The 16,021-nt window shown below is 38.6% G+C and overlaps 1 protein-coding gene across 4 annotated transcripts in view; it reads left to right on the top strand.

The window, feature by feature from the left end:
• Positions 1-15,086, top strand: part of ZNF143 (zinc finger protein 143) — a 70,358-nt gene extending 55,272 nt beyond the window's left edge. For all 4 annotated transcript variants that reach the window (XM_055423402.2, XM_055423401.2, XM_055423400.2 and 1 more), the window contains exons 15-16: positions 13,339-13,485; positions 14,330-15,086. In XM_055423402.2, coding sequence (XP_055279377.1) covers positions 13,339-13,485; positions 14,330-14,413 — 231 coding nt within the window. In that variant the 3' untranslated portion in view covers positions 14,414-15,086. The remainder of the gene's footprint in view (positions 1-13,338; positions 13,486-14,329) is intronic.
• The last annotated feature ends 935 nt before the right edge of the window (positions 15,087-16,021 follow it).

Here is a 16,021-nt window from a genome sequence, read left to right as displayed (position 1 = left end):
AACCTGGGCACTGGAAGTGAAAGTGAAGAGTCCTAACCACTGGATTGCCAGGGAATTCTCTCTCATTCTTTTTCTAAGCTATATCGTATTTCACCGTATGGACATGCCATTATTTATTTAAAGTCTTTTGCTGTTTCAGACAACACATAATTTTGTGCACATGGGATTTTTTGTGTGAATATATCTGCTACTAGATAAATCCCTAGAGTGAAACTGCTGGCTGAAAAGACATACACATTTGTAATTGTGATAAAGCATCGCCAAACTTCCTTTCTATGTTCTTATCTGTAGCCTTTGAGAGTGCCTCCTCCCCTTTTGATGGTCAGCACAGTGGTAGCAAATCTTATGTATCTCTTTGTAGTTTTATTTTTCATTTATCTTAAATTATTTTGGTTAATACATTTAAAAACAGTTCTTATAGGGTCTTCCCTTGTGGTCCAGTGGCTAGTACTCTGTGCTCCCAATGTAGAGGGCCCCTGGTTGGGGAACTAGATCCCACATGCTGAAACTTAAAGATATGGAATGCCATAACTGGAAAAAAAAAAAAAAAGATCCTGTATGCTGCAACTAAGACACAGCACAGCCAAATAAATCAATAAATAAAGTAGAAGACATTACAGCAACACACGCACACAAAAACTGTTGCTGTGCTATGCTGAAGACAGTGCTAAGTTTCACTGCAGCTACTGTACCCTGTTCAGTGAAAGGGTCTGTCAAAATTCATAGCTATTATTCTTTCTAAATTCATTTATAGATTCAGTACTATCACAATCAAAATTTCAGAAGGCATTTTTGAAGATATACATAACCCAATTCCAATATTTATATGAAAATGCAAAGGAGCTAAAAAGAACATGAAAAGTCCTGAAAAAAACAACAAAGTTGAAAGTTTTCTGTACCTTGAAATACAGGAATCAGAATCATAAAGCTTCTAGAAGAAAAGTGAATGTTTTTGTAACCTTAGGATAAAACTGTCATAGACAGGATACAAAATGCACTAACAATAAAATTTTTTCTTTTTGGATAAATTGGACTTCTTCAAAATCACTTCTGTTTACCAAAGACAATGATAGAGTTCCTGATGAACTATGGACAGAGGTTCGTGACATTGTACAGGAGACAGGAATCAAGACCATCCCCAAGAAAAAGAAATGCAAAAAAGCAAAATGGTGGTCTGAGGAGGCCTTACAAATAACTGTGAAAAGAAGAGAAGCGAAAAGCAAAGGATAAAAGGAAAGATATACCCACTTGAATGCAGAGTTCCAAAGAATAGCAAGGAGAGATAAGAAAGCCTTCCTTAGTGATCAGTGCAAAGAAATACAGGAAAACAATAGAATGGGAAAGACTAGGGAGCTCTTCAAGAAAATTAGAGATACCAAGGGAACTTTCCATGCAAATATGGGCTTGATAAAGGACAGAAATGGTATGGACCTAACAGAAGCAGAAGATATTAAGAAGAGGTGGCAAGAATACACAGAAGAACTGTACAAAAAAGATCTTCATGACCTAGATAATCACAGTGGTGTGATCACTCACACTCACCTGGAGCCAGACATCCTGGAATGTGAAGTCAAGTGGGCCTTAGGAAGCATCACTATGAACAAAGCTAGTGGAGGTGATGGAATTCCAGTTGAGCTATTTCAAATCCTGAAAGATGATACTGTGAAAGTGCTGCACTCAATATGCCAGCAAATTTGGAAAACTCAGCAGTGACCACAGGACTGGAAAAAGTCAGTTTTCATTCCAATCCCAAAAAAAGGCAATGCCAAAGAATGCTCAAACTACCGCACAATTGCACTCATCTCACACGCTAGTAAAGTAATGCTCAGAATTCTCCAAGCCAGGCTTCACCTGTGAACTGTGAACCTACAGATGTTCAAGCTGGTTTTAGAAAAGGCAGAGGAACCAGAGATCAAATTGCCAACATCCACTGGATCATTGAAAAAGCAAGAGAGATTCCGAAAAACATCTATTTCTGCTTTATTGACTACGCCAAAGCCTTTAACTGTGTGGATCACAATAAACTGTGGAAAATTCTGAAGGAGATGGGAATACCAGACTACTTGACCTGCCTCTTGAAAAACCTGTATGCAGGTCAGGAAGCAACAGTTAGAACTAGACATGAAACAACAGACTGGTTCCAAATAGGAAAAGGAGTACGTCAAGGCTGTATATTGTCACCCTGCTTATTTAACTTATATGTAGAGTACATCATGAGAAATTCTGGGCTGGAGGAAGTACAAGCTGGAATCAGGATTGCTGGGAGAAATATTAATAACCTCAGATATGCAAATGACACCACCCTTATGACAGAAAGTGAAGAAGAACTAAAGAGCCTCTTGATGAAAGTGAAAGAGGAGAGTGAAAAAATTGGCTTTGAAGCTCAACATTCAGAAAACGAAGATCATGGCATCTGGTCCCATCACTTCATGGGAAATAGATGGGGAAACTGGAAATAGTGACAGACTTTATTTTGGGGGCTCTAAAAATCACTGCAGATGCTGATTGCAGCCATGAAATTAAAAGATGCTTACTCTTTGAAAGGAAAGTTATGACCAACCTAGACAGCATATTAAAAAGCAGACACATTACTTTGCCAACCAAGGTCTGTCTGGTCAAGGCTATGGTTTTTCCAGTAGTCATATATGAATGTGAGAGTTCGACTATAAAGAAAACTGAATGCCACAGAATTGATGCTTTTGAACTGTGGTGTCGGAGAAGACTCTTAAGAGTCCCTTGGACTGCAAGGAGATCCAACCAGACAATCTTAAAGGAGATCAGTCCTGGGTGTTCATTGGAAGGACTGATGTTGAAGCTGAAATTCCAATAGTTTGGCCACCTGATGTGAAGAGCTGACTCATTTGAAAAGACCCTGATGCTGAGAAAGATTGAGGACAGGAGGAGAAGGGGATGACCGAGGATGAAATTGGTTGGATGGCATCACCGACTCAATGGACATGGGTTTGGGTAGACTCTGGGAGTTGGTGATGGACAGAGAGGCCTGGCATGCTGCGGTTCATGGGGTCACAAAGAGTCGGACACGACTGAGTGACTGAACTGAACCAAAGACAATATATAGGAAAAGATTAGGTAAGCCCTGAATTGGAAAAAAAATGTTCACACTTTATCTGACAGTGGACTTGTGAATAATATAAACAACCCATTAAAAATGAGCAAAATAAAAATTGTAAATGAGCAAATCATTTGATTGCTTATTTGATCAGATCCCTCACAAAAGAAGATACATCAAAGGCAGTAACACAAAAAAGTACTCAACATCTTTAGTCATCAAATAAATGTGAGTTAAAATCACAAAGATACCATTTCAGACACAGGGAAGTGGCTAAAATAAAAAAGACTAATAGAACCAAACACTGGCAAAGATGAAGCAGCTAGGACATTAACACTGTAGTGAGAGTGTAAAATAATACAGCCAGGTTGGAGAACTCTTTGGCAGTTTCTTATAGTCAAACATACCTCTGCTCTATGATTCAACAATTCCATCTATAATACATACCATATGATTCCACTTAAATGAATGAAATCCAGGAACAAACAAGACAAATCCATGATGATAGAAATCAGAAAGTGCTGCTTGGGCTCGGGGAGGAAATTGATGGAATGGAATATTTAGAAACTGTTCAACATCTTGTTTTAAGTGGCCATTTCATGGTTGTATCCGTTAAAACTGAACATAACACCCAAGATTCATGCATTTTTGTTGTTTGCTAATTGGAGAAGACTCTTGAGAGTCCCTTGTACTGCAAGGAGATCCAACCAGTCCATTCTAAAGGAGATCAATCCTGGGTGTTCATTGGAAGGACTGATGTTGAAGCTGAAACTCCAATACTTTGGCCACCTCATGCGACGAGTTGACTCACTGGAAAAGACTCTGATGCTGGGAAGGATTGGGGGCGGGAGGAGACGGGGACGACAGAGAATGAGATGGCTGGATGGCATCACCGACTCGATGGACATGAGTTTGAATGAACTCCGGGAGTTGGTGATGGACAGGGAGGCCTGACGTGCTGTGATTCATGGGGTCGCAAAAAGTCGGACATGACTGAGCGACTGAACTGAACGGAACTGAATTATACCTTATGCCAAAACAAGTAAAAAAATGTAACTGCTAGGTGGTCTTTTGGAATGGTCCCACCTAATTGCTTTGCAGTCATGTCCATGGCTCTAGGATTCCTGGATGGTTTATAGCCCAGCGGCTTCAGCAGTATGTAAACCGTGAACTCCCAGATGTTCAAGCAGGTTTTAGAAAAGGCAGAGGCACCAGAGATCAAATTGCCAACATCCGCTGGATCATGGAGAAAGCAAGAGAGTTTCAGAAAAACATCTATTTCTGCTTCATTGACTATGCCAAAGCCTTTGACTGTGTGGATCACAATAAACTGTGGAACATTCTGAAAGAGATGGGAATCCCAGACCACCTGACCTGCCTCTTGAGAAACCTGTATGCAGGTCAGGAAGCAACAGTTAGAACCGGTCATGGAACAACAGACTGGTTCCAAATAGGAAAAGGTGTACGTCAAGGTTGTATATTGTCACCTTGCTTATTTAACTTATATGCAGAGTACATCATGAGGAACGCTGGGCTGGAAGAAGCACAAGCTGGAATCAAGATTGCCGGGAGAAATATCAATAACCTCAGATATGCAGATGACACTACCCTTATGGCAGAAAGTGAAGAGGAACTCAAAAGCCTCTTGATGAAAGTGAAAGAGGAGAGTGAAAAGGTTGGCTTGAAGCTCAACATTCAGAAAACAAAGATCATGGCATCTGGTCCCATCACTTCATGGGAAATAGATGGAAAAACAATGGAAACAGTGTCAGACTTTGTTTTTTTGGGCTCCAAAATCACTGCAGACGCTGATTGCAGCCATGAAATTAAAAGACGCTTGCTCCTTGAAAGGAAAGTTATGACCAACCTTGATAGTATATTAAAAAGCAGAGACATTACTTTGCCGACCAAGGTCCGTCTAGTCAAGGCAATGGTTTTTCCCGTGGTCATGTATGGATGTGAGAGTTGGACTGTGAAGAAAGCTGATCGCCGAAGAATCGATGCTTTTGAACTGTGGTGCTGGAGAAGACTCTTGAGAGTCCCTTATACTGCAAGGAGATCCAACCAGTCCATTCTAAAGGAGATCAATCCTGGATGTTCATTGGAGGGACTGATGCTAAAGCTGAAACTCCAATACTTTGGCCACCTCATGAGACGAGTTGACTCACTGGAAAAGACTCTGATGCTGGGAAAGGTTGGGGGCGGGAGGAGAAGGGGACGACGGAGAATGAGATGGCTGGATGGCATCTCCGACTCTGTGAACATGAGTTTGAGTGTACTCCGGGAGTTGGTGATGGACAGGGAGGCCTGGCGTGCTTTGATTCATGGGGTCGCGGAGAGTCGGACACGACTGAGCGACTGAACTGAACTGAACTGAACTGAGTAAATATACCTGGTGTGAGTTACAGTTGCAGGTCTAGAAAGATAGTGATCCTAAAGCAAACATTCTTATGTAGCTTATCTGCAGCCTGTGGGCCAGAAAAGTTCTCAAGAGAGAAGGCTTTGAGGGCTAGAATGAAGCCAGGCAGCTTCCAGCAACTCGGGCTATCACAACAGGGGGTTTCACTGGAGGACCTGCTGCCGCCATGACTCTTTCTGCTATAACTACGTGTAGGTCACTGGGCAATGTTGTCTATCCACTGGGTTGTTTGCACACCCCACCCCCACCCCCATGAATTATCTGTAACACTTAAATAACTATTTCTTTTCATACATGGGAAGAAAGTAGTCAGTACTTCCCTAAATCTTTTGTGTGTGTGTGTGTATAATTAAGGTAATTGTATTTCTCAGACTGATTTTTCCAGGTGTCTCAGGAAGCCTGGTTAGCAGGTATAGACTGAAGAGTCAGCGCTTTCTATTTTAGTTAATTCAGATTATAGAAGTAGTATACCTTCTCAGTGGAATAAAATAAGAGTGTCTAGAAATAAATCCTCACATATATATCAACTATATTTTGGCAATCAGAATTTGACCATTTAGTGGGAAAGGACTTTTCAACAAATGCTGGGAAACCTGAATATATCCACATACAAAAAAAAAAAAAATGAAGTTGGACCTTTACTTTATATCATATATATAAAAATTAGCTCAAAATGGATTTACGAGCGAAAACTATGAAACTCTTAGAATAAAACAGGCAAAAGTATTCATAATCTTATTTTTTACGTATGACACCAGAAACACAGGCAGTGAAAGAAAAAAATAAATTGGATTAGGAGATTATTGCTTACATATGACACCAAAATTATAGGAGATGAAAGAAAAAAATAAATCAAACTTCTTCAAAATTAAAAACACTTGATAGTTCCCTGGTAGCCTAGTGGTTAGGATTCCAGCCTTTCACTGCCATGGCCTAGGTTCAGTCCCTGGTCAGGGAACTGAGAATGCTGAAAGCTGTGAGGCACAGCCAAAAAAACCAAAAAAATTTAAAATCTCTTGTGCATCAAAAACCACTGCCAAGAAAGTGAAAAAACAGTCTATAGAATGAGAGAAAATATTTGCAAATCATATATTTGCTAAGGAATTAATATCTAGAATATATTTTAAAATAGTAAAAATAATATTACAAAGGGAAAAATAGACTATATAAAGAATTCCTATCACTCAACAAGAAAAAAACAAGCAACCCAATTTAAAAATGAGCAAGGAACTTGAATAGATATTTCTCCATGAAGATTTACAGATAGTCATTTAGCACATGACCATTCATGTGCTAAAGATATTCAACATCATTCGTCATTAAAATCACAGTGAGACCCCACTTCACCCCCATTCAGTTCAGTTCAGTCGCTCAGTCGTGTCCGACTCTTTGCGACCCCATGAATCACAGCACACCAGGCCTCCCTGTCCATCACCAACTCCCGGAGGTCACTCAGACTCATGTCTATCAAGTCGGTGATGCCATCCAGCCATCTCATTCTCCGTCGTCCCCGTCTCCTCCCACCCCCAACTCCCATTAGGATGACTCTTATCCAAAAACAGAAAATAACAAATTTGGGGACAATATAAAGAAATTGGAACTCTTGTGCATTGTTCATGGGAATGTAGCTGCTGTGGAAATCAATATGGCAGTTCTTTAAAAAGTTGAACATAGATTTACATATGATCCAGTAACTCCACTTAAAGGTATGTACCCAAAAGCATTTGAAAACAGAGACTCAAACTAAAAATTAGCTATAATCCCTTGAGGTTAAAATAACTAGTCTCAACATTTAGGACTATTCATCTTGTTTTCTGTGTATATGCGTGTGTGAACAAAGTTGAGGATAATAGTACAATTTTGTATGCTTGTTATCCACTTAACACTATATCCTGAGCACTTTCTCATATCAGTTAAATGTTCTTTTAAAAGGATTTTTAATAATCGATCAAATGGATACACTATAGGGCTTCCCCGGTAGCTCAGTGGTAAAGAATCCGCCTGCAATGAAGGATACACCATCATGTATTCCACATACACAGATTGTTCTGCAAGTCTCTGATTATTTTCGTGGGAAACAAATTCTAGACATGGAATTATTAGATTAATGGCATGACCTATTTTAACCTTCTTCTAAAAAGAATATTGCTAAATTCTTTTCTGGAGAGTTTTAATAATTATGCCATGGATCTAAAAGTTCACTGTACTCTTGGTAGCACTGAGGATTTTGTTTTTTACATTTGCATTATTCACAAGCAAAAGGTAAGTTATATTTTTACTTTAGCTTGTCTATTAGTGAAGTTGAACATGTTTTTCATATTAGCCTGCAATTGTCTTTTCTTCATTGAGGTAAAATTTATATACAGTGGAATGCATAGATTTTTTTTTTCCCCCACATCATGTGGTTTGCAGGATATTAGTTCCCCAACCAAGGATCACACCTGGGCTCCTGGCAGTAGAAGCATAGAATCCTAATCACTGGACCACCACCTGCACAGATCTTAAGTTTACAGTTTAGTGAGTTGTTAAACATACACACCCATCCCATCCCAAATAAGACCTAGAACGTTTCTATCACTGGGGACCCCGTCCAGTCAGTCTCTATCTAGTTGTTCTGATTGTATTATCTTGTCCATTCTTGAATTTTGCATAGTGAAGCCAGAGTATGAACTCTCTTGTGTTTTTTTCTTTAACATAATATTTTGGAGATTTATCCATGTTATTGTTTATAACATGAGTTCCTTCATTTTTATTGCCAAGCAGTATTCTGTGGTTAGGAGTGTATCACAATTTATTGATAGATTCTCCCCTTGATGAACAAATAATTTGAGTTTTTGCTCAAAAAAATGCTTCCAGTTTTTTTTTTTCTATTATGAATTAAGATGGTGGTAAAAATTCTAGTACGAGTATATTTGTAGACACATATTCTCATTCTCTGATTAATAACCTGTTAGTGGAATTGCTGAGTCATAGGGTTATATTTAACTTTATATGAAAGTGTCAAGCGGTTCTTCAAAGTAGTTTGACCCCACTCACACTCCCACTCACAATAGTTCTGTTTGTTTCATGTCATCAACATTTTGAGTTGTTGCTATTTAAAAGTTTAGCCATTCTAGTGGATGTGAAATGGTTTATCATTGTGGTTTTAATTTGCACGTAGGTTGGAGAAAATGTTAGTTGCTCAGTTGTGTTCGACTCTGCTACTCTAGACTGTAGCCTGCTGGGCTCCTCTGTCCATAGATTCTCCAGGCAAGGATACTGGAGTGGGTAGCCATTTCCTTCTCCAGGGGATCTTCCTGACCCAGGGATCGAACCTGGGTCTCGCACATTGTGGGCAGATTCTTTACCATCTGAGCCACCAGGGAAGCCCGGATAATTTCTTAATATCTAGTACTTTTCTTGATACCTGTTTTTCTTGATTTTTAAGTTTGTTATGGTCAGAGAACCATATGATAAGATATTATTATTTTGAAATTTGAGACTTGTTTTCCCTTTGTCTTTCATTGATTTCCTATTGTATTTCATAAAAGAATGTGTGTTCTGCACTTGTTGTGTATAGCATGTTACACTTTAAGTTAAGATGGTTGATAGTGTTGTTCAAATATTCTGTAATCTTATTAATCTTTTATATATTTGTTCTATCAGTTACTAAGAAAAAGTAATTGATATCTTCAACTATGTTTGTGGATTTGTCTCCCTTTTAGTTGTTTCTTTTTACTTCCAGGTTTTTAAAATGCTGTTATTAGGTGTGTACATATTTCATTTTAATTCCTCAAATGACTTCATAATAATATCCTTCTCTGTTACTTTTTTGAGGTTGCCCCAGGGATTTAAATGTGCATCCTAAGTTATTGCGGTCTATTTAGAGTCTAAGATTGTTACTACTTTACATAAAACCTTGAAACAGTATATTTTCATTTATGCCCCTACTCTTTGTGCTGCTGTGATTTATTTTATATTTACAGATATTAAAAGCCCCACAGTGCAATATTATTTTTTAGCATAAGCAGTTAATCTTTTAAGTAAGTTACAAGATGATGGGAAACATAGTATTTTATGCTTATCCGCTGGTTTATAATTTCCAGTGCCTCTCATGCCTTTCTGTAGATTTGAGTGTCTGTATGACATCCATTTGACCTGAAGGATATGTTTTGTTTTTTAAATTAATTCATTTTGGCTGTGTCAGGTCTTAGTTGTGGCACACGGGATCTTTCCATGCAGTGCGTGGACTGTCTGGTTGTGGCGCAGGCTCCAGGGTGAGCAGGCTTCAGGAGTTGTACCATGTGGGCTCAGTAGCTGCGGCACTTGGGCTTAGTTGCTCTGCAACATGTGGGATCTTAGTTCCCCAACCAGAGACCAGACCTGTGTCCCCTGCTTTGCAAGGCAGATTCTTTATCACTGGGCCACCAGGAAAGTCTCCTGAAGGATATACTTTAGCATTATTTGTAGTGCAGATCTACAGTGACAAATTTTTTTTTTTTTTGCTTAGTTAAAAACATATTATGCCACCTTTCTGTTTGAAACATATTTTTGTCTTGAAAGATATTTCTGCTAGATATAGAATTGGCGGGGTTTTTTTTTCTTGCAGCACTTTAAATTGTCTCTGCCCTTCATTGTTTCTGATGAGAAATCAGCCATCTTCGTATCATTGTTCCCTTGTATATGATACACCAGTTTTTCCTCTGGCTATTTTCTAGACTCTTTATATTTGCTTTTTAGCAATGTAATTATGGTGTGGTCTTCTTTGTATTTATCTCATAGGTTTCTTATATGTAATTATAAGATAACATATAGAATATTATGAAACATTATGTAGTAATGTTTTTTGTAGGGGAGGGGGTTTGTGTTTATCAAATTTAGGGAAAGTTAGGCTGTTATTTCATCAAAAGGTTTTATTCTGTCTCATTGTTTCTCTTTTACTTCTGGGTCTCTAAAGTTATGTATATTAACTTGGTGTTTTCCCACAAGTTTCTGGGGGTGCATTCTTTTTTTTTCTTAGTTCTTCAGATAGATAATTCTTATTGCTCTGTCTTTGAGTTCATTGACCTTTTCTTCTGACATCACCATCTTTACCCATCTTTTATTAGACCCATTTAGATAATTTTAGATAGTCATTTTTGACTGTAGAATTTACTTTTTTATCGTTTTCATTTATTTACTGAGATTTCCCCTTGTGTGAATTCCATAAGCCTTTTAACATATAATAACTGTCTTGAAGTCCTAGTTTGCTAATCACAACATATTTGTCATCTCAAGGTCTGTTTCTGTTAACTTCATATTCTCTTGACTCAGTTACATTTTCCTCTTCTCATGTATTGTAATTTTTTATTGTATTCTGGATATTGTGGATGATACATTATGGGGATTTTTAATTTTATTATCTTCCTCTGAAGAATATTAATTTTATCAAGTAGTTAAGTTACTTATGGAGGCTGGGTTTTATAGTTTATTAAGGTAGGTTTGTTTTGGTTTTGCCATTTGGTCTCGGGGTGAATCTTTAGTCCTGGGACATAGTCTTTACTCCTAAAGTGTAGCTCTTAAGGTTTCAGTGGAAAGCCTGAGGTATTTTCCAAGCCCTTTTAAACTTGGTGGGGTTGAAATTCTAAATTCTGTCTGCCCTGTGGTGAGTATCACTGAATCCTCTTCTCAGCTTTTTAGCCTTCTGCTGCTGCTAAGTCACTTCAGTCGTGTCCGACTCTGTGTGACCCCTTAGACAGAAGCCCACCAGGCTCCCCCGTCCCTGGGATTCTCCAGGCAAGAACACTGGAGTGGCTTGCCATTTCCTTCTCCAATGTGTGAAAGTGAAAAGTGAAAGTGAAGTCGCTCAGTCGTGTCCGACGCTTAGCGACTCCACGGACTGCAGCCCACCAGGCTCCTCCATCCATGGGATTTTCCAGGCAAGAGCACTGGAGTGGCTTGCCATTGCCTTCTCCTTTTAGCCTTCTAGCTGCTGCTTTATTCCAGATTTATTGACACCTCCCCACCACATTTGCAGTTCTGAGATCTTAAAGGATTGAGACGAACTTATATACAGGTTTGGGGGGTCCCCCTCCCTCTGGTTTTCTCCTTTCTAGGATATCCCTTTCAATATACAGTCATTCTGGCAGCCCTGGACTTCATTATCTGATATCATAAATTACCTTATGCTGCTCAGATTGGTGACTGCCCTCAAGTGGAAAAGCTGTTGAAACCGATGTGATCCAGTGTGGTTCCCTTCTTTTGAGAATCCCCTCCATTTCCTGCCTGCTTTTCACCATTCACCGGTGCCTTCGGACGGTTGCTTTCTCATATTTTTTGGACACTTTATGATTATTACCTGCAGGAAAGATTAGTCTAATATAAGCTACTCCCCTGTTGTTGGGACTAAAATCTGTTGCTGGACTATGGACCAATACTGGGATTGATCCAAGCTAAATATCTATTAGCACTAAAATCTAGCATTCTTACTGGATTAATGGCCAAGTAAAATAGTAATTTCAGTTTTTAACCTATTCTTTCTCTAAGTTTGGCTGAACAGAATTCTTAAATATCATATGACATGTAGTTGATGCTGTTTTCTATGTTATTATCTACATAGAAAAAGCTACATTTGTAGTTTAAGAGCCACAAAAGCACTTTTAACCACTCTGACTAGGTGCTTCAGGAACAGGTTGGAAAGATTCCATGGGATCTAAAAGAGGAAGTGACTGTGACAAAATATGTTGCTGGGAATTAATTCCCTGGTAATCCAGTGGTTAGGATTCCATGCTTCCACTACAGGAGTCATGGGTTCAGTCCTTGGTTGGAAAACTAAGATCCCTTATGCCATGTAGTAATGTTCCTGGTACTTTGTTTTCCCAGTTAATGGAAATCTTTTTTTTTTCTTTTTTTTTGACCATGCTGTGCAGCTTGCTGGGATCTTACTTCAATTCCCTGACCAGGACTGGAACCCAGACTCGTGGCAGTGAAAGAGCTGAGTCCTAACCACTGGATCACCAGGGAATTCCCTGTGGAAATTTTAATTTTAAAATACTTTTATTATTTAAAATTATTTTTATTTTTTGTTTAAACATTTAATGGAAATCTAATTTTTTAAAATCTTTTATTTTGTATTGAGGAATGGCTGATTAACAAACAGTGTTGTGATAGTTTCAGGTGAACAGCGAAGGGACTCAGCCATACCTATACATGTATCCATTCTCCCCTAAATTCCCCTCTCATGTTATATTGAGCAGAGTTCCCTGTGTTATATAGTAGGTCCTTTTTGGTTAATGGAAATCTAATTTTTAGTGTAACAGATAAACAGGAGAAAATAGTGTATCTACCACTGATCCAAACTCAGAAATAAAGAGACATTTGAGATATAAATTAATCCACATGTGTAACTTCCCAGGCAGCTGCTTAGGGATATTAGAATCTAGGCACGGTCACGTCTCTTCTGTTTAATGAAACCTGACATAGTGAATCCACTGTCTCAGTGTCCTCTATCCTGTTTTGCTATCGGCTTGCTTCATAACTTTAGATAAGTCCCTTCTTTATGAGTGTCAACTTCCTCAAAAAAGAGGAGTCTATGGGAATTCCCTGGCAGTCTAGTAGTTAGGACTCTGCTCTCACTGTTGAGGTCCCGGGTTCACTCCCTCATAGGGAAACTAAAATCCCACAGTCTGGGAGGTGCAGTCAAAACAAAAAAGAGAGGAAAAAAAGAGGAGTTCAGAATAGACAATATGTAAGGTCTTTTCCAGCTTTCAGCTTCTACAAGTCTGTGGTCAGAAGGAAGGATTGCCTTTTGAATTTGAAGACAGTCCCTTGCATTAAATGGATTTTAACCTGTTTAAATCATAGTTTTAATTCTTCTGTATATTTTTTTAAGGTTGCAATTGTGGCTCAGGACTTGGCAGCATTCCACACTGCATCATCAGAAATGGGGCACCAACAGCATAGCCATCACTTAGTAACCACAGAAACCAGACCTTTGACCTTAGTGGCAACATCCAACGGCACCCAGATTGCAGTTCAGGTGAGTACAATGGCAGCTGTCCTCTGTCAGCAGCAGTGCTGTTCAGCCCTCTGCCTTGTCACTGTACTCTGATGCATAACATTCACAGAGGCAGGGCACAGAATAATACGTAGTACTTAGCTCCTTTAAGGAAATTGCTGTGTTTGAAATAAACTCAAAGAGACTAAAACTTTGTTTGCTATCTTTGAGTATTCTAGGGGAATTTATAACAAGAAGTATAAAGCTCCTGGTATATACATCCCTGTGTGTACCTGACCAGCCATCTTTACTGTCAGAATAAAAGTTTAATTAGGCAGGATTCTATAAAGCATTTAAGAGTTATTCCTTGGAAATGAACCGCCTGTAAACATAGACTCCCAAGTTAGTCCTCAAAAAAGTCTCTGCACAACAGCTGTATGTTATGGTGGGGAATGTCAGAAGACTATGAAGAATACATTCTCTGGGAAGCCACTGCATTCAGAGAATCTAGAATATGAGGTGTAGATTACCTTTCCTTGGGAAGCTTGTATTGTTTTGTTTTAACATATTTACTTGGAAAAGGGTTAGAATGCACCCAGGAAAATGCCAGCTGTTGGTTTTAATTTGGTTTATGGGCATGAAGCTAAAGGCTCATGAAGCTATCTCCAACAGAAAAGCATCTTTTTGTTCCTTGCGTGTGTGAAGATTTATAAAAATCCTATATAAAGAAACTGCATTATTCTCCCCAGCAGGAATTTTTGTATTTTGTGGATGAGCATTAAAAACAAGTCGAGGTGTTAGAATTATAGAGAGAAACTTTACTTCTGACATATTATATTTCTTTGGCCTTATCTTGACTGTGTCTTTGTGTATGTTCCTATTTCAGCTTGGAGAACAGCCATCTCTGGAAGAAGCCATCAGAATAGCATCCAGGATCCAGCAGGGAGAAACGCCAGGGTTGGATGATTAATCCTCAGAACAATGGAGCAATAAAGCCAGAGAAGCCTTTCATCTTCAGGCAGCAGAGATCCATGAAGCCCGGGCCCAGGAAAATTAGAAATTTTCCATTCCCAAAACACTGTACACATTTTTATGCAAGAGTGGAGAACATTTTATTCTTGACACTTGTGTATATAACCCTTGGAATAGATTTCCCACACTGATGTATTGTGTACAAGGAAGTATGAAATTAGGGCAATACAGTAATTTTTTATGTTACTCTTTTATCAGATTGCAAACTCCTAGAGTCTACGTGCAAGACCAGTGAAGTCTTACGGAGTCTTATGATGGATTTTTAACTTACTATGAAAAAAAAAAATAAAGGCTGTATTGAAAATGTCAAAGGTTCTATACGTCAAACAATCATAATTCCAAAAGCCATCATGGATAATAAAGGATGTAAAGCCTTCAGATATTTCCCTCAGCTAGTAGAGTGTCTGCAGTTTTTGTTCTGCTGTATACTTGTCCATTTTTATTTGTATTAAATATCTCACGGTTTGAAGACTATTCATTACAGTTTTCCACCCCTGTTAAAATACCAGCTCTGCAAGCTGAAGTGCTAATTATATTAGCATTACATTGGATTATGTATAAAATTACAAAGTTTGGTTATTTAAAATTAAAAAGTTAAATCCAGTACTTCAGTTTTGTTAAAGATGATTTCCTGAGTGTTCAGTTTTTTGTTACTGTTTCTTAAAAATAATGAACTATCAAACTTTGACCACAGGCTGGAGCCCGGGATAATAGTGCTGTAATTGGAAATGGCTTTACTCTGAAAATTTGGTTAGTGGGTTGGTATAAATTATTTATTTTTGCTTATGTACTTTTGTTTTAAAGCTTATTTACCCTAAAGTTTATTATTAATTTTGAATACAGCAATTTTTTAAATGTTACCTTTATATTTGTTTCATTAAATTGGTATGGGGTGGGGGGAAGAGTTGTAGAAAACACCACTAATATAATAGGTTAAAATACAAGATGTATATATTGAGAGTATATTATGTATCAAGCACAGTAAGTACTTTTCCATACATATTTATCTGCTCATAACAGGATTTTGTGAGATATATGAGATTTAATAGCTCTGTTTGTACATGACAAAGCTGAAAGTTCAAAGAAGTTGTATCTGCCCAGGACTGTGGTAAGGCAAGGCAAAGATTTGAGAAGCCAGACTGACTCCCATGTCCAGGGTGTTTTACACCACAACTGCCTTCTCAGATGATAACTTGTGGCAGAGATTATGTATATGAGCTTTGGTGATATCTTTTTTTAAAATTTCTGGTGGCATGCCAAATCTCAGTTCCCTAAACAGGGATCGAACCCATGCCCACTGCAGTAGAAGGGTAGAGTCTTAACCACTGGACCTTCAGGGAAGTCCCAAGCTTTGGTGGGGATTTATGATTGCCCAGTGACCTGATGAGCACCTGAAAAACCATCTCTAATGTTAGAGATTCAGTGTAGGGGCCACCAAGTTCCAAAAAAAGGTTGGGGGCGGAGGGTGTGTGAGGGTTGTCCTGTAAGAATCACTTCTCTGCTGTTTTCACCATGCTTTGTTGGCCAGAGAGCTGAAACAGGGCTG

Source organism: Moschus berezovskii, chromosome 14 (assembly GCF_049115385.1).
Source record: "Moschus berezovskii isolate FMDL1 chromosome 14, NW_MosBer_1.0, whole genome shotgun sequence".
Lineage (NCBI taxonomy): Eukaryota > Metazoa > Chordata > Mammalia > Artiodactyla > Moschidae > Moschus > Moschus berezovskii.
This window is presented reverse-complemented; position numbering and strand designations above follow the sequence as displayed.